The sequence below is a fragment of the Aquarana catesbeiana genome, linkage group LG08 (assembly GCF_042186555.1).
Source record: "Aquarana catesbeiana isolate 2022-GZ linkage group LG08, ASM4218655v1, whole genome shotgun sequence".
Taxonomy (NCBI): domain Eukaryota; kingdom Metazoa; phylum Chordata; class Amphibia; order Anura; family Ranidae; genus Aquarana; species Aquarana catesbeiana.
The window spans coordinates 253,908,685-253,934,014 of NC_133331.1; the positions used below are offsets into that span (position 1 = coordinate 253,908,685).

The 25,330-nt window shown below is 43.6% G+C and overlaps 1 protein-coding gene across 5 annotated transcripts in view; it reads right to left on the minus strand.

Annotated features, from left to right (window-relative positions):
* The window catches only part of LOC141106334 (glycine N-acyltransferase-like), a 166,956-nt gene that overhangs the window by 121,912 nt on the left and 19,714 nt on the right, over positions 1-25,330 (minus strand). For 2 of the 5 annotated variants that reach the window (XM_073597020.1, XM_073597021.1), the window contains 2 exons: positions 24,761-24,896; positions 19,335-20,417 (listed from right to left, as the gene is read on the minus strand). The exons of 1 other annotated variant lie outside the window; for it this stretch is intronic. In XM_073597020.1, the coding sequence (XP_073453121.1) occupies positions 20,006-20,417; positions 24,761-24,896 (548 nt within the window). In that variant the 3' untranslated portion in view covers positions 19,335-20,005. Of the gene's footprint in view, positions 1-3,465; positions 5,485-5,842; positions 6,909-19,334; positions 20,418-24,760; positions 24,897-25,330 lie in introns of those variants that run through there. 2 more of the 5 variants (XR_012235711.1, XM_073597024.1) reach the window with 2 other exon arrangements.

Below are 25,330 nucleotides of genomic sequence, written 5' to 3' on the forward strand. Positions count from 1 at the left end.
TTCCCTCTGTGTGGCTCCACCATAGCCTCAACTGGAATCACTATTTAACACCGTATTCTCCAAGCCTGCCTTGCTGTGCAATATTGTGTGTTTGGCTTCCTGTTTGCCATGTGCTCTGGTTTGTCTCTGTCTTTGTCTCTGTTACCGATCTTGGCGTGTTCCCGACTATTCCTGTCTGCTTGTGACCCTGACCTTTGGCGCGTTCTCGACTATCCCTGTTTGCCTGTGACCCTGACTTTTGGCGTGTTCTCTGTTATCCTTGTCTGCTAGTCGCCCCAACATTTGGCTACCTCCTTACTATTCCTTGCTGTCCTGACTCGAGACCCAGGAATCTAATCAGACCCAGGTGATGCGATTCCTTCAGGATCTGGCTTCCCGCTTTGAACAACTTCAAGCCTCCTTAGGCTCCCCGGTTCCACAACCGCAATCGGCTGCCGTATCAGCTCCGCTTACAGTCGCAGCCGCTAACCCTTTGCACTTACCAGCTCCGTCCCGTTACTTTGGGGATTCCAAGGCCTGCAGAGGGTTCCTTAGCCAGTGTACTATTCATTTCGAACTCCAACCCCAAAACTTCAAGTCTGATCGGGCAAAGGTAGCCTATATTATTTCTCTCCTGTCCAGCAAGGCTTTAGCTTGGGCTGCCCCTATGTGGGAGAGGAAAGACCCAGTGGTTTCCAGCCTCTCTAATTTTCTGAAACTCTTCAGGAATATCTTTGAGGAACCAGGTCATGTCTCTTCAGCGGCCAGCGCCCTCTTACATCTCTGCCAAGAGTCTGCTTCTATGGGACAGTATGCTCTTCGTTTCCGCATACTGACGGCTGAGCTGAGCTGGAACAATGAGGCCTTAGTCGCAACCTTTCTGCATGGCCTTTCTGATAGAGTGAAGGACGAATTAGCAGGAAGAACCATCCCCACTGATCTGGACGAAGTTATCTCCCTGTGTAACCAGATAGATATTCGTTTTCAGGAAAGGACCTTAGAAAAGCGACACCAGCACTCCTCGGTCCTTAGTCAGCCCGAGCTCCCCTCTTTTCGTCCTGTGGAGCATCTCCTGCCAACTAAGGAACCCATGCAGCTGGGCCAGACCAGGCCATCCCCCGAGGAATGTGCTAGGCGCAAAACTCTGGGCCTGTGTCTCTGCTGTGGGGGCAAAGGTCATTTTCGTGACACATGCTCATTTCGTCCAGGAAAAGCTCGGGTAATACATCTGGAAGGTGGAGTATTGGACCCAGAAAAGTCATCTTCTCGTCTCCTTCTTTCGGTGTTTCTTCATGTTGGCGTTTCCTCCCACTCAGCCTTGGCTTATCTGGATTCGGGAGCCGCTGGCAACTTTATGGACTGGAGAACTGCATCTTCCATGAACCTTACCCTTTTACCCCTCACCACTCCATTGGTGGTCTCGGCGATTGATGGCACTGTTCTTCCAGAGGGACCTATCATCCGCTTCCAGACCCCTCCTGTTAAGATGTCAGTAGGGATATTCCACCAGGAGTGGATATCCTTTCTTATCCTTCCTAAGGTCTCAACCCCTATCGTATTGGGGCTTCCTTGGTTGCAGCTCCACTCTCCACACATTGACTGGACTTCTGGGCAGATCCTGGCTTGGGGTCCCTCCTGTTTTTCTTCCTGCCTACTCAAGGTTGCCCCTAAGGGGAGACTTCCCGTGGCCACCACCTCAGTATCCTCTGCCCTTCCCGCTGCATATAGCGATTTCCGGGATGTGTTCTGTAAAAAGTCAGCTGAGGTGCTTCCTCCTCACAGGTCCTTTGACTGTGCCATTGACCTTGTTCCCGGAGCAGCTCTACCCCCCCCTGGGGGTCTTCCTCCGTACCTTGGTCTCGGCTCATCACGATGATTGGGTCTCATTACTCCCGTGGGCAGAGTTCTCCCACAACAATCATGTCAATGTCAGTTCTCAGAAGACACCCTTTGTCACTGTTTATTGAAGACATCCTCAGCTCCCTCTTCCTATGACATGTTCTTCTGACATCCCAGCTTTGGCTACTGTTCAGGAATCATTCAATTCCTTGTGGGCTGACGTTCATGATTCCCTCCAGAAAGCTGCCAACAAGTTCAAAAGTTTTGCTGACCATCGCAGGCGTAAGCCGCCTTCTCTACAGCCAGGAGACAAAGTCTGGCTTTCTACCAGGAACATCAGACTCCGGGTTCCTTCTCTCAAGTTTGCCCCGAGATTCATTGGTCCTTACAATATAATTTCTAAGCTGAATCCTGTTTGTTTTAAACTCCAGATCCCTAAAAGCTTCAGGATCTCAAACTCCTTTCATGTATCCCTTCTGAAACCTTTAGTTTTCAATAAGTTCTCTCGACCTCTCCCTACCTTGGCTCCAGTCTCTGAAGATGATCAGGAGTACGTGGTTAGTCAAATTTTGGATTCTCGCTTCTATAAAGGTGTCCTTCAATATCTCGTGGATTGAAAAGGTTTCGGTCCTGAGGAGAGATCTTGGATTTCTGCATCTGAAGTCTTCGCACCTCGTCTTCTGAGGAAGTTCCATTTGAAGTTCCCCTCCAAGCCTGGTCCAAAGCGGGGGAGGGGGAGGCCTCGTAAGAGGGGGGGTACTGTCATGACCTTGCAGTAATACATTCATGACCTGTCTGTCTCTTACCTGGTCTGTGTATCAGACTTGAGGTTTGTACTCTCACACCTGCATGCTTATGTAATCTTCCCTCTGTTTGGCTCCACCCTAGCCTCAACTGGAACCACTATTTAACACCGTATTCTCCAAGCCTGCCTTGTCGTGCAATATTGTGTGTTTAGCTTCCTGTTTGCCGTGTGCTCTAGTCTGTCTCTGTCTCTGTTACCGATCTTGGCGTGTTCCTGACTATTCCTGTCTGCTTGTGACCCTGACCTTTGGCGCGTTCTCGACTATCCCTGTTTGCCTGTGACCCTGACTTTTGGCGTGTTCTCTGTTATCCTTGTCTGCTAGTCGCTCCGACATTTGGCTACCTCCTTACTATTCCTTGCTGTCCTGGGCTGCTGTTTCCTCTCCATCCTCCTGTAGCCTACCGTGAGCCTGAGCTGGGAGACCCTGGGGGCCGGAACCTGGAGCCAGTTGCAGCCCAATCCATCCTCACCACTAGAGGCTCTGGTGAACACCAACTGGCTCTTAGACTCCGCGCCCTGGGGAATCTATGCTCTAACTCACTGTGGGATTCGTGTTGGTGCTCCAGGGGACCTGCCTTCCTGAACCACCCCAAGTTCCATCTGCAGCACTCAGCCTTAGGGTCCACTATCATAGCGGTGCACTCCTGACCCCAACGGGGTGCATCTGTCACCTGGATACAGGTGACCTGACAGTTCCTGACATATATTTGAGCTTCCTGGATTTTTTTTTTTTTTTCACCTGGCCTTCAGATATGAAAGGCAGAGTGATTTAACACCTGTTTAGATTTGTCATCCATGTGACGAAATGAAAAGTATGCCGCAATAAACTTTGCATAAAATAGTTCATTTGCATTTAATTTTAATGGTTTAAAGAATGTCAGACAAAATGGTCGGCCCTCACGCATGTTCACTTCATCAAATCAGGCCCTCTGAAAAAAGTTTGGACACCCCTGCCCTAGAGGGTTAAAAAAAAGTATTTTTTTAATTGAATTCATGATTTTGATGGGCTTATGATAATAATAATAGGAATAGGTTCCTCATGTTTTACATGTCATTTTATAAATAATTTAAAAATGTATATATTTATTGTGTTAGTTCATTGTTACAGTATAGTAAGTATAACGTTTTTTTAATGTAGACGGCTAATTTATATTATTAGCTACAATCAGTGACAGAGGTGCCAAACAGCCAATCCCAGAAGGGAGTCCTGATGACGAAACGCGCTGGAATATGGCTGTACGGCAACCATTAGTGGAGGCAATACCTGAAGTGACGTTTAAAGGGTTACACTGGTCCACTGTGACCATGTCATGCCAGCCCCTTGCTGCTGCAGTGGATTTGTTACATGCTTTTATTTATTTGATTCCATGTGAGTGTAATGTTTGAAGTGTTTTTAACTTGAATACTTTTTCATCAAACGATACTGCACTATTGGAGCACTCTGTTTCTTTATATGTGGATTTTCCATGAGATCCACTTTCACGATTGGATATCGATGGATAACTTAACACTTTGTAGGTTGTTGTGTATTTGCCGAGCATGAGAGTGCAAGGCAACTTCATCTGGTGAGTGCACATCTAAAGGGGAGCTGAGTCACCATTTGCACGCGGTGTGGTGGATGATTTTTTAAGTCAATCCTTTCATACTACACAGTGTTGAATCACACTGAGCTTTCACGCTTGTTTAATGGACTGTTCAGTTGTGGGCTTTGTTTATTCATTCATACAATTCAGAATTACTCATTTATGTTAATGATTATCACTTGTCACTAGTTGATTTATTATTTTTGATTTAAAGTCGCTTTAACTCACAGCTCCGCTATTTACAATTAATTTACACGGTAAATGCTTATGATTATCTGTTCAATTTCAGTGGCAGCTTTAAACACTATATTTGCTCCTGGCACAGTGGGGGTACCTATAGTGTGGGTGTACGTAGCTTTTTGGACCTTCTGATTTTAAATATGTACATTTACAAGGATTTTACCAACTTTGTTGCAGATTTCTACCTTTTGTTATTCTGAAGAAATCCCTGTGTGTTTGTCTGTGTCCATGTGGAAAGTGTATCCAATGGGAGCGGTTTCTTAATTCAAAATCAACTGCTGCACCTGCAGGGCTTTAATGAGGAAAATTGCAGTGTCTGCATCCCTTTAGACATGATTTCCTATTGGGAGTATCTCACAAAAAATGAATTTTTTGTTACAGGGGATGCCTAAAATCTGACTTGTAGCTTAGTGTAGACTTCTGGCAAAAACAGTGTGCCGATCACACAAGCAGAATATGATGTTTCTGAGGGGTGTTCTGTAGACATTCTGTCTACAGAACACCCCCAGGCTGCCATATTGCATTTTACAGAAAATTACAGGACTGCAGATTGAAAAGGAAAAGTCATTTTTAATAACAGTCAATCACAATATGACTTGAGTCGCAATAATATATACTATATTATTTTTTATTTTATTTGCCATTTTATTCCCACAAAAGGAGAGTTACCCTTTAATTCATTTTAAAATAAATGCATTCATGGATTTACACTATTTGGTATTTGGTCTATTTTCTCTTATTGCTTGCTGTTTATCTACTGGATTGAATGTGAGCTAATGTAGGGTACAAGGATAAGAGCTGATGGGTTTTCCTTTACAACAAGCACTCTTTGACCACTCTTACTTAGGGGGCTGTACCTTTCTGATAAGCCGAAAATTTGACCACTGTGGGGATGTGAAGGTGGTGCGGGAAGCACAGTTGAAGATTTCACTTTTACAGTGTTGCACTTTCATGTGGCAATTGTAGTAGTGACAAGGGCTTTATGGAAGAAGACCCACTGCCCACATCCCTATAAGACTACACAATGGGAGATTTCCTCTTGTGGGACTTTAAAAGGCAGGAGTCTTCAAACAATAATGTATCAAAAATATGAATTTATTACAAAACCTTAAAACATGACAATAATAAAAGAGATGGATGCAAATGTGGTCAAATGGTAGCAAAAAAAGGTAAACATATATAGTACAATGATATAAATAACACCACACAGAACTGTCCAGGCAGTGGGCTAAGACAGGAAGGACTTCCTGTCTTAGCCCACTGCCTGGACAGTTCTGTGTGGTGTTATTTATATCGTTGTACTCTATATGTTTACCTTTTTTGCTACCATTTGACCACCTTTGCATCCATCTCTTTTATCATTATCATGTTTTAAGGTTTTGTAATAAATTCATATTCTTGATACGTTATTGTTTGAAGACTCCTGCCTTTTAAAGTCCCACAAGAGGAAATCTCCCATTGTGCACTTTCATGTGGCAGATTGTTATGAGGATTTTCACAATTTTTTCACTTTGCATTTATGTTTGTGCATTTGTTTGTGTTTTGTGGCAGACCCTGCCACTTAGAAGAATGCAAGTGCAGCAGCTGGTTAATTATTATAAAATCACTCCCATTCACATTGCATATGATTACAAACAAACTGATTTTCAGAATACCAAAAGGCAGGAATCTGCAACAAAGTTTGGTAAAAATCCTTGCAATGTGCATAGATCAGTCAGAGGTAAATGTTTTTTTTTTTTTTTCTCAACAAAAATGGAGTTGCTCTTTAAGTTTTTGGTAGGTTGAAGAACAGTTAGATTCTTTGTCATGTCTGTGCTGGGGAAAAGTGAAGGAGAATCTCTGTTACCAGGATATAACACCAGCAATAAAGCTTTAAGTGGGACATATACTGTAAATGGATAAATCTCCCAACTGCTGCTACAGACACCAAAAAACTGGGGGATGTTCTGTAACCCCATTCTATACAAAACTAAAAAATGTTTTGTCTGGAGTTACATTTTAGCATGTCCTGCTTTTACTTATTGAAAGTTGAGCACCATGAAATAGATGAGAAGGCACAGTCCCGATATTACAAAGGCTAAAAATTCCACTGCTGCCATCTTCCTGCCAACGGGAACCCAGCTGCCAGTGTAGCGGCTTGGCTGCTCTTGTTGTCCGGGGCCACATGACAGTACAGTGGAGTTCCAAGGGACTCCAACTGTGTGGCCAGTCTTCCAATCATAGTACGAAACACTCCTTGGCCTCGGTAAAGTTTGTCTGTGTAGCCCACGCGCATTTCTGCAGACTGCTCACTTATCACCCATGCAAGGGGTGCTCCTACACCTCCTCTCCTCATGCACACTGTGGGGAAGCTCTGGATGCATCGACTTAGGTAACGCTCACTTCGATCATTACCACCAAAACCCCAGAGGGCGTTCACGAGGTGTGCTTCATCTGAGACGAGCGATGAGTATTGCAGATCCCTGGAAAAAATGTGAAACATAAAAAGATAATTAAAGGGGCGGAAAAAATGTGAACTCCACTTAGAACAGAAAACAAGTCTTCCTTTTTTTTTTTTTTTTTGTTACGTCAGTAACACAATTTTTTTTTCCAAATAAACATTTAATACAGACTTGAATCTAATGCCGCATACACACGGTCGGACTTTACGGCAGACTTTGCCCGGCGGACTTTTCGACGTACTTTACGACGGACTTTCTGAATGAACGGACTTGCCTACACACAATCCACCAAAGTCTGTCGAATTCGTACGTGATGACGTACGACCGGACTAAAATAAGGAAGTTCATAGCCAGTAGCCAATAGCTGCCCTAGCGTGGCTTTTTGTCCGTCGAACTAGCATACAGACGAGCTGACTTTTCGACCGGACTCGGGTTCGACGGATAGATTTAAAACATGTTTCAAATCTAAGTCCGTCCAACTTTTGAGCAAACAAAGTCCGCTGGAGCCCGCACACGATCGAATTGTCCGACGAAATCCCGTCCGCCGGGCAAAGTCTGCCGTAAAGTCCGCTCGTGTGTACGCGGCATAAGACAGAAGGTTCACTGAGGATTGTGGGTGAGCATGTGCCCCTCGTTTGGAGTTTTGCTTTAGAGACTCCATTTCATTTTAGTTATCCCCTTAAAGTTTCCTTTCTTCAGCTGCGTTCTCATGAGAAAATAGAAGATAATCTTTTGTATTTCTAGGCATATAGCCAGTATTGACCTTGAGTGTCTACTAAGGCATAGAACTGTATTTTAATTGTTTTTATTTTCAGTTGGCAGTAACGTCGGCATCGTGATTTATGTTATATCTACTTCGGGGGGGGGGGGGGGGGGACATTTATTTTTTGTTTTTTAATAAAGTACTGTTGTGTTTTTTTTATTTACTTTTTACACTTTTTTGGTGAAGGAGTACCCCATACTCATTCACAGGGGGGGGGAATAACAAGAGGGCTTCTAGATTCTGATAAGTCACCCCCCGCACCCCAACAAGCACTGGGCCTGGGCATGTGTGTGTGTGTTGGAAGCATGTGGCCTGATATGGTTCAGGAGAGATGGGGAGGGGGGGGCACTCGTTCGCTCGCCCCCCCTCTTTTACTGACCTGGTGGGCTGCATGCTTGGATAAGGGTCTGGTATGAATTTTGGGGGACCCCACACCATTTAAAAAAAGAATTGCCATGGGGTTCCCTTTAAATCCAATGCAGACCCAAAGGTGGGTTGCTCATGCTTTTTTTTTCTCTGCATTTTTCATTTGTTTACATTTCAGAGAACCCCACTGATAGTGGTGAGTCATCGGTGGTTAAGGATGCGGTGGCCAGCTTCCCGGCTCGTTCCTTAACAACCAGCTATTCTTCACACAGAATTCGTATCAGTCAATCATTTTTCAACCCATCCGAATTTGAATCATTCTGAAAATTTGGAATTCATTAGCAAACGAATATACGAAACAAAGTGGATTTTAAAGAAATCCGTTACTATTTAATTTGGAGTTTCGGATACATGTAGATGTATCCGAATTGCAGAATAACCAAAAATTTGTCCGAATTTATATTTGGACCAAAACAAAATTGCACATGTCTAATAGTTGGTAAGGTTGAATAAAGACACCAGTCCAACCAGTTCAACCTGTGTGGGTGTGTCAATACCATTTCCCATATCCCTGTATAATGTGCTAGCTAAGATGTCCATCTAAGAGTTTTTGAACTTATCGACAGTCCCCACTGACACCACCAACTGTGGAAGCAAGTACCACATCCTTAATGCTCTGACAGTAAATAACCCCTTACGCAGTTTCCAACTTCATTGAGTGGCCACGTGTCCTTTTAAGTGACCTTAGACTGAACAATTTCTTCCTTATGCTAGAATCACCATTGAAATATTTGTATATGGATATGCATATCTCCTTTTAAGCATCTCTTCTCCAGGGAGAATACGTTTAATGCTTATAGTAATTCCTTATACCTAAGGTCCTCCAGCCCCCTTTTTAGCTTTGCTGCCCTTCTCTTCAGTTTTAGCACATTCTTTCTGAGGACTGGTGACCAGATCTGGACAGCATACTCTAGATTAGGGATGAGCTTCGTGTTCGAGTCGAACCCATGTTCGACTCGAACATCGGCTGTTCGATCGTTCGCCGAATTGCGAACGTTATGGGCCGTTCGCGCTAAATTCGTGTGGCGCGTCACGGCCCATAATTCACTGCGGCATCGCAGTGCATTGCTGGCTGATGATTGGCCAAGCATGCACTATGACCCGCATGCTTGGCCAATCACAGCGCCGTCAGTAGAGAGAGCTGTAATTGGCCAAAGCCAGGGTGGCTTTGGCCAATTATGGCTCAGGGGATTTAGTACACACCCCACACTATATAAGGCCGCCTGCACGGCGGCCCTGTGTAGTGTGTGTTCCGGTGTGCTGAGAGATAGAGAGAGAGAGAGAGAGAGAGACAGTGTCATTTGATTTGAGTTAGATAGATTAGGCAGAACAGTCAGTCAGTTAGCTGCACTTACAGTGTATTGTGTATATATATGCATCCCAGGTGTTGCATATATATATATACACTGTATTCAGTTTAGCTAGATCCGTTCCTGTTATCTTCTATCTAGACTATTTACATTTAATGCAGTGCGTCCTGCTCACAGTGTTCAGCTAGATCCGTTCCTGCTATTTACATTTAGTGCAGTGCGTCCTGCTCACAGTGTTCAGCTAGATCCGTTCCTGTTATCTTCTAGACTATTTACATTTAGTGCAGTGCGTCCTGCTCACAGTGTTCAGCTAGATCCGTTCCTGCAATTTACATTTAGTGCAGTGTGTCCTGCTCACAGTGTTCAGCTAGATCCGTTCCTGCTATTTACATTTAGTGCAGTGCGTCCTGCTCACAGTGTTCAGCTAGATCCGTTCCTGCTATTTACATTTAGTGCAGTGCGTCCTGCTCACAGTGTTCAGCTAGATCCGTTCCTGTTATTTACATTTAGTGCAGTGCGTCCTGCTCACAGTGTTCAGCTAGATCCGTTCCTGCTATTTACATTTAGTGCAGTGCGTCCTGCTCACAGTGTTCAGCTAGATCCGTTCCTGCTATTTACATTTAGTGCAGTGCGTCCTGCTCACAGTGTTCAGCTAGATCCGTTCCTGCTATTTACATTTAGTGCAGTGCGTCCTGCTCACAGTGTTCAGCTAGATCCGTTCCTGTTATCTTCTAGACTATTTACATTTAGTGCAGTGCGTCCTGCTCACAGTGTTCAGCTAGATCCGTTCCTGCAATTTACATTTAGTGCAGTGTGTCCTGCTCACAGTGTTCAGCTAGATCCGTTCCTGCTATTTACATTTAGTGCAGTGCGTCCTGCTCACAGTGTTCAGCTAGATCCGTTCCTGCTATTTACATTTAGTGCAGTGCGTCCTGCTCACAGTGTTCAGCTAGATCCGTTCCTGTTATTTACATTTAGTGCAGTGCGTCCTGCTCACAGTGTTCAGCTAGATCCGTTCCTGCTATTTACATTTAGTGCAGTGCGTCCTGCTCACAGTGTTCAGCTAGATCCGTTCCTGCTATTTACATTTAGTGCAGTGCGTCCTGCTCACAGTGTTCAGCTAGATCCGTTCCTGCTATTTACATTTAGTGCAGTGCGTCCTGCTCACAGTGTTCAGCTAGATCCGTTCCTGTTATCTTCCTACTGACAGGCAGGCTTGTCTGGTTACAGTATATAAAGCTACCTGAAGAAAATTACAGGTGTTCTATTTGATCCTATTAGTACCACGGTCAGGCAGCTAGACTATTTACATTTAGTACAGTGCGTCCTGCTCACAGTGTTCAGCTAGATCCGTTCCTGTTATCTTCCTACTGACAGGCAGGCTTGTCTGGTTACAGTATATAAAGCTACCTGAAGAAAATTACAGGTGTTCTATTTGATCCTATTAGTACCACGGTCAGGCAGCTAGACTATTTACATTTAGTACAGTGCGTCCTGCTCACAGTGTACAGCTAGATCCGTTCCTGTTATCTTCCTACTGACAGGCAGGCTTGTCTGGTTACAGTATATAAAGCTACCTGAAGAAAATTACAGGTGTTCTATTTGATCCTATTAGTACCACGGTCAGGCAGCTAGACTATTTACATTTAGTACAGTGCGTCCTGCTCACAGTGTTCAGCTAGATCCGTTCCTGTTATCTTCATACTGACAGGCAGGCTTGTCTGGTTACAGTATATAAAGCTACTTGAAGAAAATTACAGGTGTTCTATCCCAGCTTAGTGCAGCTACAGGCCATTAGTATGTCTGGAAGGCCAAGAAGGAGAGGCAGACAGTCACAAGCCAATAAGAGAGGGCAAGCAGGCTCTGTGTCTAGTGCTGGTCGTGGAGACGGTGCATCCTCATCAGCACGTGGCCATGGGACACGCTTGGCCTTTTTTTCGGCAGCTGGCCGTGTTGAGCCGCAACATGCGGAAGACTTGGTCGAGTGGATGACCAAGCCGTCCTCATCCTCCTCATCCTCTCTCACCCATGCCCAGGGTGCTTTGTCTGGCAAAGCAGCGGCCTCTTCCCTCAGCTCAATGTCATCAGTGACTCCTTCCCTAGCTCCACCATGTCCTCATGAGGATTCCCTCGAACTGTTTGACCACAGTGTTGGGTACATGCTCCAGGAGGATGCCCAGCGTTTGGAAGGCTCTGATGACGATACTGAGCTCGATGAAGGCAGTAACATGAGCACGGACAGAGGGGGTGCCCAAGAAGGACAGCAATCTGGCAGTCATGCTCCCCCTGCTGCAGCATACTGCCAGGTTTGCTCCAGTGATGAGGAGGGAGGGGATGATGAGGTCACTGACTCAACGTGGGTGCCTGATAGGAGAGAGGAGGAGGAGGAGGAGGAGGAGGAGGCGGCGGCACATCACCAACGAGGCAGGATGCCCTCCAGGGGCCAGCCTAAAGGCAGCACATTGACTGCATCACACCCCAAAGCTCCACATGTGCAGGGCGCTGCAGTCTCTGCGCGTTATTCAAAAAGTTCTTTGGTGTGGGCCTTTTTTGAGACGAGTGCATCAGATCGCACCGCTGCTATTTGCAACATATGTCTCAAGCGTATCTCGCGTGGCCAAAACATCTCCCGCTTGGGTACCACATGCTTGACCAGACATATGTTGACCTGCCATGCAGTTCGTTGGCAAGCGTATCTAAAAGACCCACACCAAAGAACAAAGAGGATCTCTCCTTGCTCCTCATCAGCTGAGATTTCCAACCCCACTAGACCTTCAGTCCTCTCTGAGACCTGCAGTGAGAGGAATGAAGGTGTAGAATTAGGTGTGTCACAGCCAAGTACTTGTGGGCAATCTGCTTTTGGTACACCGACGTCAGATTGTACCAGGCAAATTTCCCTGCCCCAGCTGCTGCACCGCCGAAAGAAGTTTGCTCCCAGCCATCCACATGCCCAGCGGTTGAATGCTAGCTTGGCAAAATTGCTAGCACTTCAACTGCTGCCTTTTCAGTTGGTAGACTCTGCCCCCTTCCGTGAGTTTGTGGAATGTGCGGTTCCTCAGTGGCAGGTACCCAAACGCCACTTTTTCTCGCGGAAGGCGATTCCGGCTCTCTACCGGCATGTGGAAGGCAATGTCCATGCCTCGCTGGACAGGGCGGTCAGCGGTAAGGTGCATATTACCGCTGACTCATGGTCCAGCAGGCATGGACAGGGACGTTACCTAAGTTTCACGGCGCATTGGGTGACTCTGCTGGCAGCTGGGAAGGATGCAGGACAAGGTGCAGTAGTGTTGGAGGTTGTTCCGCCACCACGCCTCCAAAATGCTGATTGTGACACACCTCTCTCCTCCACCCCCTCCTCTTCTTCTTCCTCTATGGCCTCTTCCTCGGAACCAGCGGTGCTCCGTAGGCGTTCAAGGGGCTACGCAAGTACGCAGGCCAAAAGATGCCATGCGGTGCTTGAGCTGGTGTGCTTGGGGGACAGGAGCCACACTGGGGCAGAGGTTTTGTCAGCTCTGCAGGGGCAGGTTCAGAGGTGGTTGACGCCACGCCAACTTAAGGCAGGAATGGTGGTTTGCGACAATGGCACCAACCTCCTCTCTGCCCTCCGACAGGAACAAATGACCCATGTGCCCTGTTTGGCTCACGTCCTTAACTTGGTGGTGCAGCGGTTCTTGGGCAGGTACCCGGGCTTACAGGATGTCCTGAGGCAGGCCAGGAAAGTCTGTGTGCATTTCCGCCGGTCATATAATGCCAGTGCTCGGCTGACGGACCTCCAAAAGGAGTTTAACCTGCCCAAGAACCGCCTAATCTGTGACATGCCCACCAGGTGGAACTCAACGTTGGCCATGCTGCAGCGGCTGCACACGCAGCAGAGGGCCATCAATGAGTACCTGTGCGACTATGGCACCAGGACAGGGTCAGGGGAGCTTGGTTTTTTTTCCCCACGCCAGTGGGCCATGATCAGGGATGCATGCACTGTCCTGTCACCATTCGAGGAGGCCACGAGGATGGTGAGCAGTGACAGTGCATGCATCAGTGACACTGTCCCCCTTGTCCACCTGTTGGAGCACACGCTGCGTGGAATAATGGACAGGGCACTTGAGGCAGAACAGAGGCAGGAAGAGGAGGACTTCCTTAGCTCTCAAGGCCCCCTTTATCCAGACAGTGTTCCTGCGTGCCCGCCGATCACACAGGAAGAGGACGAGGAGGAAGAGGAGGAGGAGCAAAATTGTGTCAGTATGGAGGTGGAGCCTGGCACTCAGCATCAGCAGCAGTCTTTAAGGGATCAGTCCCAAGAAACACATGGACTTGTACGTGGCTGGGAGGAGGTGGCTGCGGACCATGTCGTTCTTAGTGACCCAGAGGACTCCGGACCGAATGCCTCAGCAAACCTACGCTGCATGGCCTCCCTGATCCTGCAAAGCCTGCGTACGGATCCTCGTATTCGTGGTATCAAGGAGAAGGACCAATACTGGCTGGCAACCCTCCTTGATCCACGTTACAAGGGTAAGGTTGCGGACCTTATCTTGCCATCGCAGAGGGAGCAGAGGATGAAACATCTTCGGGAGGCCTTGCAGAAAGGTCTGTGCAACGCGTTCCCAGAGACTGGGAGGTTACAAACTCCTGTTTCTGGACAACGTGTTGCTGAGGCTTCGGTCAGTCAAAGAAGGAGCGGTGGAGAAGGTGGCCGTCTGACCGATGCGTTCAGACAATTTTTTGGTCCGCAGCCCCAAGGTATGATCGGTTCCAGCAACCATCGCCAGCGTCTGTTTTACATGGTGCAGGAATACCTAGGGGCAAGATCAGACTTGGACACCTTTCCCACCGAAAATCCTCTGGGTTACTGGGTCTTGAGGATGGATCACTGGCCAGAGCTTGCACAGTATGCAATTGAGCTACTGGCCTGTCCTGCATCCAGCGTTCTTTCGGAACGCACATTCAGTGCTGCTGGAGGCGTGGTAACCGATCACAGGGTGCGTCTGTCCACCGACTCGGTCGATCGGCTGACCTTCATAAAAATGAATGAGTCTTGGATCACCACCAGCTACCAAGCACCTGATGCTGATGTAACCGAATAATTTTTTTTGAAATCTCAGATCCCTTCAAAGACTGCCTATGCTGATGCTGAGTGACTATCCCTGAGTAATTATCCTCTTCCTCCTCAATCATCACGCTGATAGCTTGTAAGAACATTTTTGGTTCTGGGCGCCACCACCAGTGCCTAAGGCACAATTTTTCAGCCCCTGTTTAACAGGGGCGTGTAATTACAATTTTTGATGTAATACTTTGCAGCAGGGCTCGTTCCTGCGTTCCAACTAGAGTGTCTGTGAGGGGTTGCAGTGTTGTGGCACCAGCACCAGTGCCTAAGGCCCAATTTTTCTGCCCCTGTCTAACAGGGGCGTGTAATTACAATTTTTGAAGCAATACTTTGCAGCAGGGCTCATTCCTGCGTTCCAACTAGAGTGTCTGTGAGGGGTTGCAGTGTTGTGGCACCAGCACCAGTGCCTAAGGCCTAATTTTTCAGCTCCTGTTCAACAGGGGCATGTAATTACAATTCTTGATCTAATATTTCACAGCAGGGCCCTGTGAGGGCTTACAGTGTTGTGGCCACAGCAATACCTAAGGCCCAAATTTCTGCTGAGTATATAGGGCAGGACCCTACTTTCAAACATCTAACTTACAAATGACTCCTACTTGCAAACGGAAGGAGACAACAGGAAGTGAGATGAAATCTACCCCTAGAAAGGGAAATTCTCTCCTGTAAGAGTTAATATGGGAAAACAATTTCTCCTTTCCACTGATGCTTTCCAATCCTTGTTCCACAAAAAAACCCAAATTTTCAAAAAACATTTTTCATTGGGACAAAAAAGTGAGGTGAAATCTTCTGAAGAGGAGGAAAGACAGCAAAACAAATGTCACAGGGGTGATAACCCTTCCCTATGTTTTCCAAAAAGCTTAGAAAAGATTTTTTGGCTGGAGCTAAACACGTTAAAAATGTTCAAAATTACAAACAGATTCTACTTAACAACAAACCTACAGTCCCTGTCTTGTTTGCACTGCTGTTCAGAGTATATAGGGCCTGGTGGCCCCACACCTTTCCTTATTTTAATTTGGGTGCGGGGTTCCCCTTAATATCCATACAAGACCCAAAGGGCCTGGTAATGGACTGGGGGGTACCCATGCCGTTTGTCTCACTGATTTTCATCCATATTGCCATGACCCGACATGACATAAAACCCGCAAGCAGTTTTCAATAAATTTTTTTCCTTTAAAAATGACATTTGGTGCAGGGACTGTTCTAAACATGGGAAACACGCGTCACTTTACAGGCATACTATAGACACCCCCCAGGTACGATATTTAAAGGAATATTTCACTTTTTTTTTTTACTTTAAGCATCATTAAAATCACTGCTCCCGAAAAAACGGCCGTTTTTAAAAGTTTTTTTTGCATTGATACATGTCCCCTGGGGTAGGACCCGGGTCCCCAAACCCTTTTTAGGACAATACCATGCAAATTAGCCTTTAAAATGAGCACTTTTGATTTCGAACGTTCGAGTCCCATAGACGTCAATGGGGTTCTAATGTTCGTGCGAACTTTCGGTCCGTTCGCGGGTTCTGGTGCGAACCGAACCGGGGGGTGTTCGGCTCATCCCTACTCTAGATGTGTCCAGACCAGAGTTTTGTAAGGTGGTAGAAATATAGTTTTATCCCTTGCTGCAGCTTGGCATTGCATGGTATTGTTGAGCCTGTGATCTAAGATAAGCCCTAAGGTCCTTTTCCACATTCGATTTCCCCAGAGGTTTTCCCTTTAGCAAACAGCTTGCGTTCATATTTTTAGCCCCCCATTTGCCATGTAGATGCCACGCCTTTATTTTAATTAGGTCTTCTTGTATAGTTTATATATCCTGCTGTGAAGTTTTTACACTGCTTAGCTTTGTATGATCAGCTTACATTAAAATAGGGCTTTTTATACCAACCTCTATATCATTTCTGATTTATAATCAGTTAAGTTTTTCTGGCTTGTAGCTCTGAATAAGCACATTCTAGGCTACTCAATTCATCTTGAAATGTGGCCTATAAAAAAAAACACTTATATGGTGTGCTGTGTGTCAGCACAATATTTCTGGCTCTTGCCTGTGATCTAAGAAAATGAAATATATATTTTTTTTACCTTAATAAAATCTCTTTCATCTCTTCCTCTGACATCGTACAAATGCTTGCTTGATAGGCAATGAGTTGCTACAATACTTAGGACTGTTGTGTTTGGAATATCCTACTTTAATTGTATTCTTTTAAACTGATTCATATCTCTCTCTTACTTTGCTGCCTTGGGTCCCAATCAAACTGTTGTCAAGCTACCATGTGAAAATGTTTGCTTTTGTCTTTAAAACATGGCATTCTGATTTTTTTCTTGTTCAGCACATCAACTGCCTAAGGTCCTAAAAAAGGGGTTTGAGGATTGTGGTTTGTGACTTGTACAATGTGTTACATAGATCACAATAAGTTATGGTCTGACTTGCTTGGCAATTTATACGATAATGATACCTATAGCTTTTTTTTTACCTTACAATAGGTTTTTGCTGTGTTGCCTCTGCTGCTGCAATGCTCAATTATTACTGCTACACAAGATGCATACTAGATGGCAAAAACTACCTACTACAACTACTCACAATGAAGTGCTGCAAAAACTGCTGACAAAATCCTGGCCGTTTTTGCGGTGCTTTTGTGGCACTTTTGTGGAGCTAGTGGTGACCTTAAATGAAACAACAAAAGAGCTGTTTTGTGGCGCTTTTGAATAGCTTTTAAGGTGCTTTGGAAGTGCTGCTCATTTATTTTATTGGGCAGGGGTGTTTTTGAGGCGTTTTGTAAAGCGCTCCAAACATGCCCCAAAGATGCTGCTTGTAGGACTTTTTTCACTGCCCCGCAAGCGCACCGTCCCACTGTGAAAGCATCTATTGAAATAAATGGGAGGCAGTTTTCAGGCCCTTTTCAGGTGCTATTTTTAGAGCAAAAGCGCTTGAAAACCGCCTCAGTGTGAAAGGGGTCTAAGACATCCCCCATGTATGTTAATAAAAGGACTTACATTTTTTTATTTTGCCTTTTTTTCCCTTGATACAAGTCCCCCAAGTCAGTGTCTGACCCTCCATGCAATTTTTTTGCCAATCCCTTGACTCTTAGCTTAGAAAATCACCATTTATATCCCATTCATATTAAAGGGGTTTGGACTGTGGATCAGAACTTCAGTAACATTATCTGAACAGAACTAGGGTAAATTTTGTTTATCACTATTTATAACCCAACCATGCTAGGCAAAGCAAAAATACAAATTAATTACCCCCACTCAACCATCTGCATATACTCACTCATTACCTCATCTGGACTTTCCCACTTTCTTTCCACAATGTATCTCAGGGTACTAAAGCCAACAAGCACCAAGCCTGAATGCTATCATTTGGGGGTTTTTTCCTAACCAGACTGACTTTGGACATACCTGTACATAGGATTTTTTGCTGCATCCCTTTTGGGAGGAAGCAATTAAGTGAACATATTGCTTTGTCCTGTATAGGTGCAGCATAGGTCACCTAAGTGGCAAAAAAGTCTCTATCCATGACACAGGTGTCGGTAAGATGTGTGTATGGACGGTAAGATGTGTGTATGGACTACAATTGCAACGAACAGTTATTCCCTGCCCTATCTGTATACTATATTATCCCCCTAGTGCCTGGTGTTACTAAACTGACATCATATTTGTGAGCCCAACCAAAGGGATTGTGGGATTAGTAGTTCCACCAGATGGCTATTCCCCTGCATGGCTATACGCTCGGACCACATATCCTAGGGATCTTTGCTACCATCGAGGAGATAGCTGGGAAGGTCTATAAAAGAAACCAGAGACCCGCCCCAGGCACTCTTCTTCCCAGGCCTCGTGTGTGATGGATCTCTCCGTGCAGGGAGAGTGAGATTGTGGCCTACCATGTGGGTGTACAACATTCCTGCCCGACCGAGAAGGGGTTCAGTGCTGCCTGCTGTTCATCGGACATCTGACCAGCACCAACTTGACCATACAGCAACCCACACTTTGTGTTCCAGATTCGGGTGATCATCACAAGCGGGTCCACAGTCAGGACGTCTATTCAGGAGTAGCTGTCTGGAAGGAGCTTGATCGGCCTGGTCATTGGTGAGAAGTCTTTCCTTGGTTGTTTTATTGGGACACTGTGTAAAGACAGCTTTACTTTGGGAACACTTCACTGCACTTCTACTCGAACACTGTACATAGGCATCTTGAGCTGCAGTAAGCACAAGATATACTATCACTCTGTTACTACACCTTATTAGATACAGTTAATGAGCTCCGACTGCCAGTGAAGACCATCAGATCTGCAACGGGGACATTCTGTCATTGCTACTTACAGGGTATTATACCATCCTTGTTTAGCTTCATCTCTCATTAGGAAAAAGTTTGAACAAGCCGGCCTGGGTTTCTCTTTTTAGAAGAATCTATGCTTAACTTTGCTTATCCTTTCAGATTATGTTCAAGTGTACATACAGTATGTATATATAGTATCCTGTTGTTGCCAACTATCTTAACTGTTTTACTGGGGGAATCATTCTACTGAGCTGATGCAGTTAACCAAAGCTCAGTTGAACCATTACCCCTCTTGTACAACTATATCTTATCTGAAGCATTCCAGTAAACATTAACAGAATATAAACATATTGAGTGCTGTCAAAGGTGTTACAAGGATGTCTGAACCCAGAGTGTCAGGTGGTTTGGAATGTTCACAGGGTTATGGTGATGCAGATGAGCAAGTACATCCAAGCAGTCCCTAAGGGGGCCATGCTACCCTATATATCATCCAGCCACAATGACCTGGGTGTGGAGGAACCCCCAGTGCCTACTGCCTGTACAAGGATATCTGAATCACATATTCTTGAATGATGATACTTGAGAGTGAAACAAAAGTTTTTATTTGCGGATGAGCAGAAAGCAGTCATATTCACAAGTAATATTTATGATTAAGTTTTATGATTACACAATTTCATACAAAACACAAACAAAATTTCATACAAAACACAAACAAGGAGTTCTGATGACCTGGGGGTAATTTGCAGAGTTTTCCTCTCACTTCCTGTTTGGCTATGGGATAGGAAGTGAAGGGAAATCTCTCCAATGGGACATAGATGGCGAAAAAAAAAATATGACGGGGTTATAACCCTCCCTTACTCTATCCAAACTGAAAAAAAAGTGATAATATAAATTCCACGAACTCCACACCTTGAGAAACCTGTCATATCTATCTGTGAGAATGAAAGTTATTTTCTTTGTTGATAAAAAGGCATTGATGAATCTTCTAACTTCGGTAAATTATGTAAATTGTTTTTTCCACATGTGTCACTATCCACAGTGCCACTATCTGTTTGATTTTTAATAGACTCCTCTGATCTCCGGGTAAGATTGTGTGAACCTTCTTTTTCTTATAAATTGCATTCCAGTGTGGCAAACTGTGGTCTAGAACTGGCACCAGGATAGATGTGAGCTGGTTTCTTATGCACCAGCAGGTTTCCTGTGAAACAGGGTATTTTTGCTGGTTTGCATTTTTTTGATAGCTTGTATGTTTAGTATTTTGAGCTCTTTTGCTTGAAGTAACATTGCTCCCATCTGCCAATGAGTTGAAACCCTGCCTTTAGTATCGCAGCTTGACCTGGTATATTATCAGGTGCCGTATCTACATAAGTTGGAGCTTCTTTTTCATAATTGGCTGCTGCAAGCTTGAGTAGTATGTTATGTGCGAGACCAAGATTCCTGTAATCAGAACAGGTATAGCCCATGCGTATTTCCATGGAGTTCTCTATTAAGCCCCAGGCAATCGGTTGATCCAGCCCTTTTTTCCGGACACAGATGGTAGGTAAGTTCTGAATGCAACGTTCTATAAAGCGAAGACTTCTCTGGTTCATTCCAAATGCCCATCGACTGTTAACAAGTGGAGCTTCATGAACCAAGAGTGGGGTGTACCACAATTCGTTTGAACTGTGTAAGGAGAAAGGGGGAAAATTGTAAAGGTAGTGTAGTCTTCACTAGAAGTCTATTTCACTTTCATTTTGTTTCATTACAAGGTACTTACAAATTAGTTGGATAAGTCGTTTTGTTTGAAAATGGTCTGGCTAACTGTGGAAGAACTGCCACTGATGGGAGGAAAGTCTCAGAAGATGGATTAGGCCCAAACTGGGAGTCCCATTAACTTACAAAGGAGATGATAATGTTCCAGTGCTTATGGGTATTAGTAAATACCTAAGCTGGTAACTCTTGGTATTAGCCTGAAGACTCTGGCTAATCAATATGAATATTTGATTTCTAGGCTGCTGGGGATTCCCTCCAGGCTGTATTTCTATGACTGGAATTCTGTAGTTCTGTGATACAGGTATCAGTACTACAGAAACACAATAGGCTACAAACAGAGGGCCAACATTGCAGGGCAGGAAAGCACTCCTCTGCTTCTCACACTTCCCTCTGGACACTGAGGGGATATGCATGTCCAAATGAAGATGGAGCCTACTGCCTGTTGCTGGAGTCTTTGCAGTAGAAGTAAGGGGTCTTGGGCATTAGACTGGGCTGTGGTGATTAAACCTGCATTTTAATGACTGTCCCTTCCTGCTATTGTCCATTTACTGCTTCTGTCTTGGCACAACTGCTAATTTGTAACCCACAGAGTGTTTCATTTGTGTGGGACTAAGTTAGTGCTGAATGTTTTGGGGATTTGTAAGTGTAGGACTAAGTTAGTATTGAATTTTTTAGGGATGTATTGCCATAATCCACCCGCCCCTCACATCCTTTTAATGCTTGTCATCATCATCAACCAATGCCCTAAAAAGAGCAATATTTGGGCCGCAGCAACAATGTAACTGTTGTGAGATACACATCTAAAGGAACCATTTTTATAGAATTTCTAATCTGGTGATGACCAAAATAAAACCAGGAAACGGCATGCATATCATAAAAGGCATAGTCACTTTTGAGGAAGTTCTTCTTACACCAGGCTGTATAGAAGCAACACACTGCCACAGATACAGCCATGTGGTGTTCAGTTCTGGGCTTGGGCAGCATTAATAAACCACTTATTGTTGTCAGTGACAGTGGCAGAAATAATAAACAACCCCTTCATTGAGGTCAGTCTAAATCAACAATAATATCCCCCTTTATTGGTGTCAGTGAAAGTATTAAGGTAATTTTACAGTGGCAGTGTTAGAAATAATATGACGTTCTCTTCACTGGTGTCAGTCACAAAATGACTACCCATCATTGGTGTTCAGTGCCAGTATCAGCACTAAATATCCAAAACCCTAATTGGTGTTGAGTGACAGTGTCGGCAATAAATACCCCCCTTCACTGGTGTTCAGCAGTAGCAATAAACATCCCCTCCCCTTCATTGAAGGCAATGGCAGCAAAAAATTATTTATTATTTATTATTATATAATTGTCAGATTTAAAAAAACACACCTTTTATTGGTGTTTAGTAGTTACTTAACTGAACACACACAGCTGCTTTCCCTTTGCCATCAGGTCAGAACTACACTACACCTGTCGGGTGGAGGGATCAGTAGATAACTCAACAAAAGTTGAGCATGTATTCTTTGGATATATATTGGATTTAATACTCATGATGTCTTATGCTGGTTGTTATACGTACATGTCATACTTGGATATTGGTGCTTCTATATATACTGAATACACTTTTATGGCAAAAGCATTCTCTGCATGTGGTGTGCTTACTCTATATATTATTACATTTATAACTGGAGCCTTTAAACACAGTAGAACATACTGCATGTGTTCACAATGGAGTTTTTTTCTAAATTGACCCTGCTACAAGAGTGCCAATTAGGTGTATAGTTCAATATGAATGTAATATGTTGTTCTCTGTGCACGTGCCAAAATGCTTACCATGGTTAATACATAAAAAAAAATTGTTTGTTTTTTACAGCATACACCAAGTCAACATACCAAACACAGTCCATAAATCTAACACCCCATGATAAAGAAACCTATTTTCAAAAAAGTGACAGTTATTTTTATCTGAGTCCAAAGAAATTTACAGTCACATGTCATAATCAAAAATCCATATTCTTGTTTTAAAGCTTTGTGAAATGAGTCTAATGTGTGGTGTAGAGCCACCACAACCAGGACCAGATGTATCTCAATCTGATATTCGGTCATGTATTTTGGTGGGTTGAATCACAGCTTGCTTCCCAAGATCACCCCACCACAGCCATTATGAAGCCATTTATGTTTTTTCACGCTTCTGTTTGGATCCCTTCATTTATCAAACATAGACCTATTATTAAACTTCACAAATCACATTAATGTTAGAGTTTACAAATCATACTCTAATTCTGTTTTTAAAAAAGTATCTTTAGTTTGGCATAAATTAACAATAAAAAAAACAACAATAAATGCAATCATGCATTTCATGAAAAATTATTATGTGAATTTTTATTGTAATGAGTGTATAGAGTGTAAACACCTGAAATTCCATTGCATTGAGCCTCTTGTGATCCCTAATACACTAGAATTCAGGCTGGGAGAGGGCACTAGTGGCTTAGAGGCTCTACTGCATGCACAGGTGCTGACAAGGAACTAGCTAGTGAGCAGAGGGTGGAGCTAATCAGTTTTCTGCTAATCCTTTACTGCCCAATCACAGGCTGGCTTAGAAAGGTGACCAGGCAGTATTTCTTAACTGAAGTGTAGAAAAATGAGATCACCAAACTGACATGTAAATGTAAATCCCAGAACTGGATGGAAAAACATACATTCTTTCACAGGTTAATCAGCATACATGTATTTCTTGTAGGTATTTTAAAATGTACCTGGAATCTTTAGAAAATGCTACTTTCAAGCTCCATCGTGTGACATAAAGGCTGGGTAAATATCACATTTTGTAGCTACTAAGTGCATTGTGGGTGTTCTACATCATTATAATCTATTACTATTGTTTTCAAGTAAAGAGTCCCTGATTGGTAATGAGTAGAATTATAGGGGTCTGATAATGTTGGTATATATATATATATATATATATATATATATATATATATATAGAGAGAGAGAGAGAGAGAGAGAGAGAGAGAGAGAGAGAGAGAGAGAGAGAGAGAGAGAGAGAGAGAGAGAGAGAGAGAGAGAGAGAGAGAGAGAGAGAGAGAGAGAGAGAGAGAGAGAGAGAGAGAGAGAGAGAGAGAGAGAGAGAGAGAGAGAGAGACTATAACTTCAAAAATTGGTAATGCACTTTTTTACTTTCCATAGGTGTTTTTTTTTTTTTTGTTTCAATTCCTGGGAAATCGAAATTGTTGGATATGTGACGACACAAACTACTAATAAGAACCCAGAAAGCTGCTCAAAATAGGCTTTCGTACCAAAACCAGTCTGAACTGACCAGATACTGCTGAAATCTCTTCTTTTGCTAGTCACATGATGTAACCACCCATTTAACTGTCCCCTTGAAGATATGAATGCTGATTGGAATAAACTATACAATCACACCTATAACAAGCCTAGACCTTATGCATATTCATACGTATATATTGGTAAACTTGATGTTTTTAAGTCAGAAACACTTTCACTTTTACTTGCTTATGTTGCCGAGAACTGTGTCTCACCATTGCAGATTATGAATAAAGCACCTACTTATATTTTACAAAGATCTGAATCTACTATCTCATCTGAATGTCTTGTTTTGAAGAATCCCTAACCTGATTTAACAGTAAACATGCAGTGAGATAGGGGGAAAACTTTATACTTCTGTGCAGCACCACTATAAAGAGTCTCCATATCTAATGAACAAATGTGGCTGCCCCATGTATAAAGTAAATAATGCAATTAACATGTATGCATAACAAGTTTTATACATTAAATCACATTACTAATAATATATATATTACCTGACTTTAAGAACACAGTGGAGTCCCCCTCTTTTGCATGGATCCTGGAACACCTGAACTGAAAGCTAGTACCTCTATAAGTATTTTTCAATAGTACCTGCTGGTAAAATCTAGTATTGCAGCATGACAATGAAAATCAGTAATTCTTACTGAATTGTGACAAAGTACAACATGTTTTTACAAAGGTGTCATTTTTAATTTAAATTTATAACATAAAATTAAATAAGTAAAATAAATATTTTATACACCTAACAGAACGGTATAGAACATCACTTTATAACCTTGAGAACATTTTAAAAAATGTTAAATAAAGGATAAAAAAGTGAATTCTATAATCCACGTTTTCAGACAGACAAGTTCCGAAAACCTATTGTAGGCACTTCATAGGCATCTGACGTGTCTTGTGAGCTACTAACTGACAAGCATTGTTTCACTTCTCCATACCTTATACTGTTGATGTTCTCCAGCTCTTCATCTGTCATTCGGTCTCTCATGTATAGAAAGTTACTGGTTGTGTGTATCTGTCTTCCATGTCTGGAACTAACTTCTTGCAGTAAACCTCCCAGTGCTGGCTGGCAACCTGTGTATGTATAAATAATACAATAATATTGGTTCAGTGGCTATGAAGGTTCTCCTTTACAATAGTGCACATGACTGAGGCGTAAAATGAACTAAACTATGTTTTAACTACCTCAATACTGGGCACTTTCACCCCCTTCCTGCCCAGGCCAATTTTCAGCTTTCAGCGCTGTCGCACTTTGAATGACAATTGCGCTGTAATGCAATGCTCTACCCAAACAATATTTGTATCATTTTTTTTTTAGACCGATAGAGCTTTCTTTTGGTGGTATTTAATCACCACTGGGTTTTTTATTGTTTGGTAAACAAACGAAAATAGACAAAAATTTTTGAAAAAAAGAAGAATTTTTGTTATTTTCTGTTATAAAATTTTGTAAATAAGTAATTTTTCTCCTTCACTGATGAGGCTGCACTGACAGGCACTGATAGGCTGCA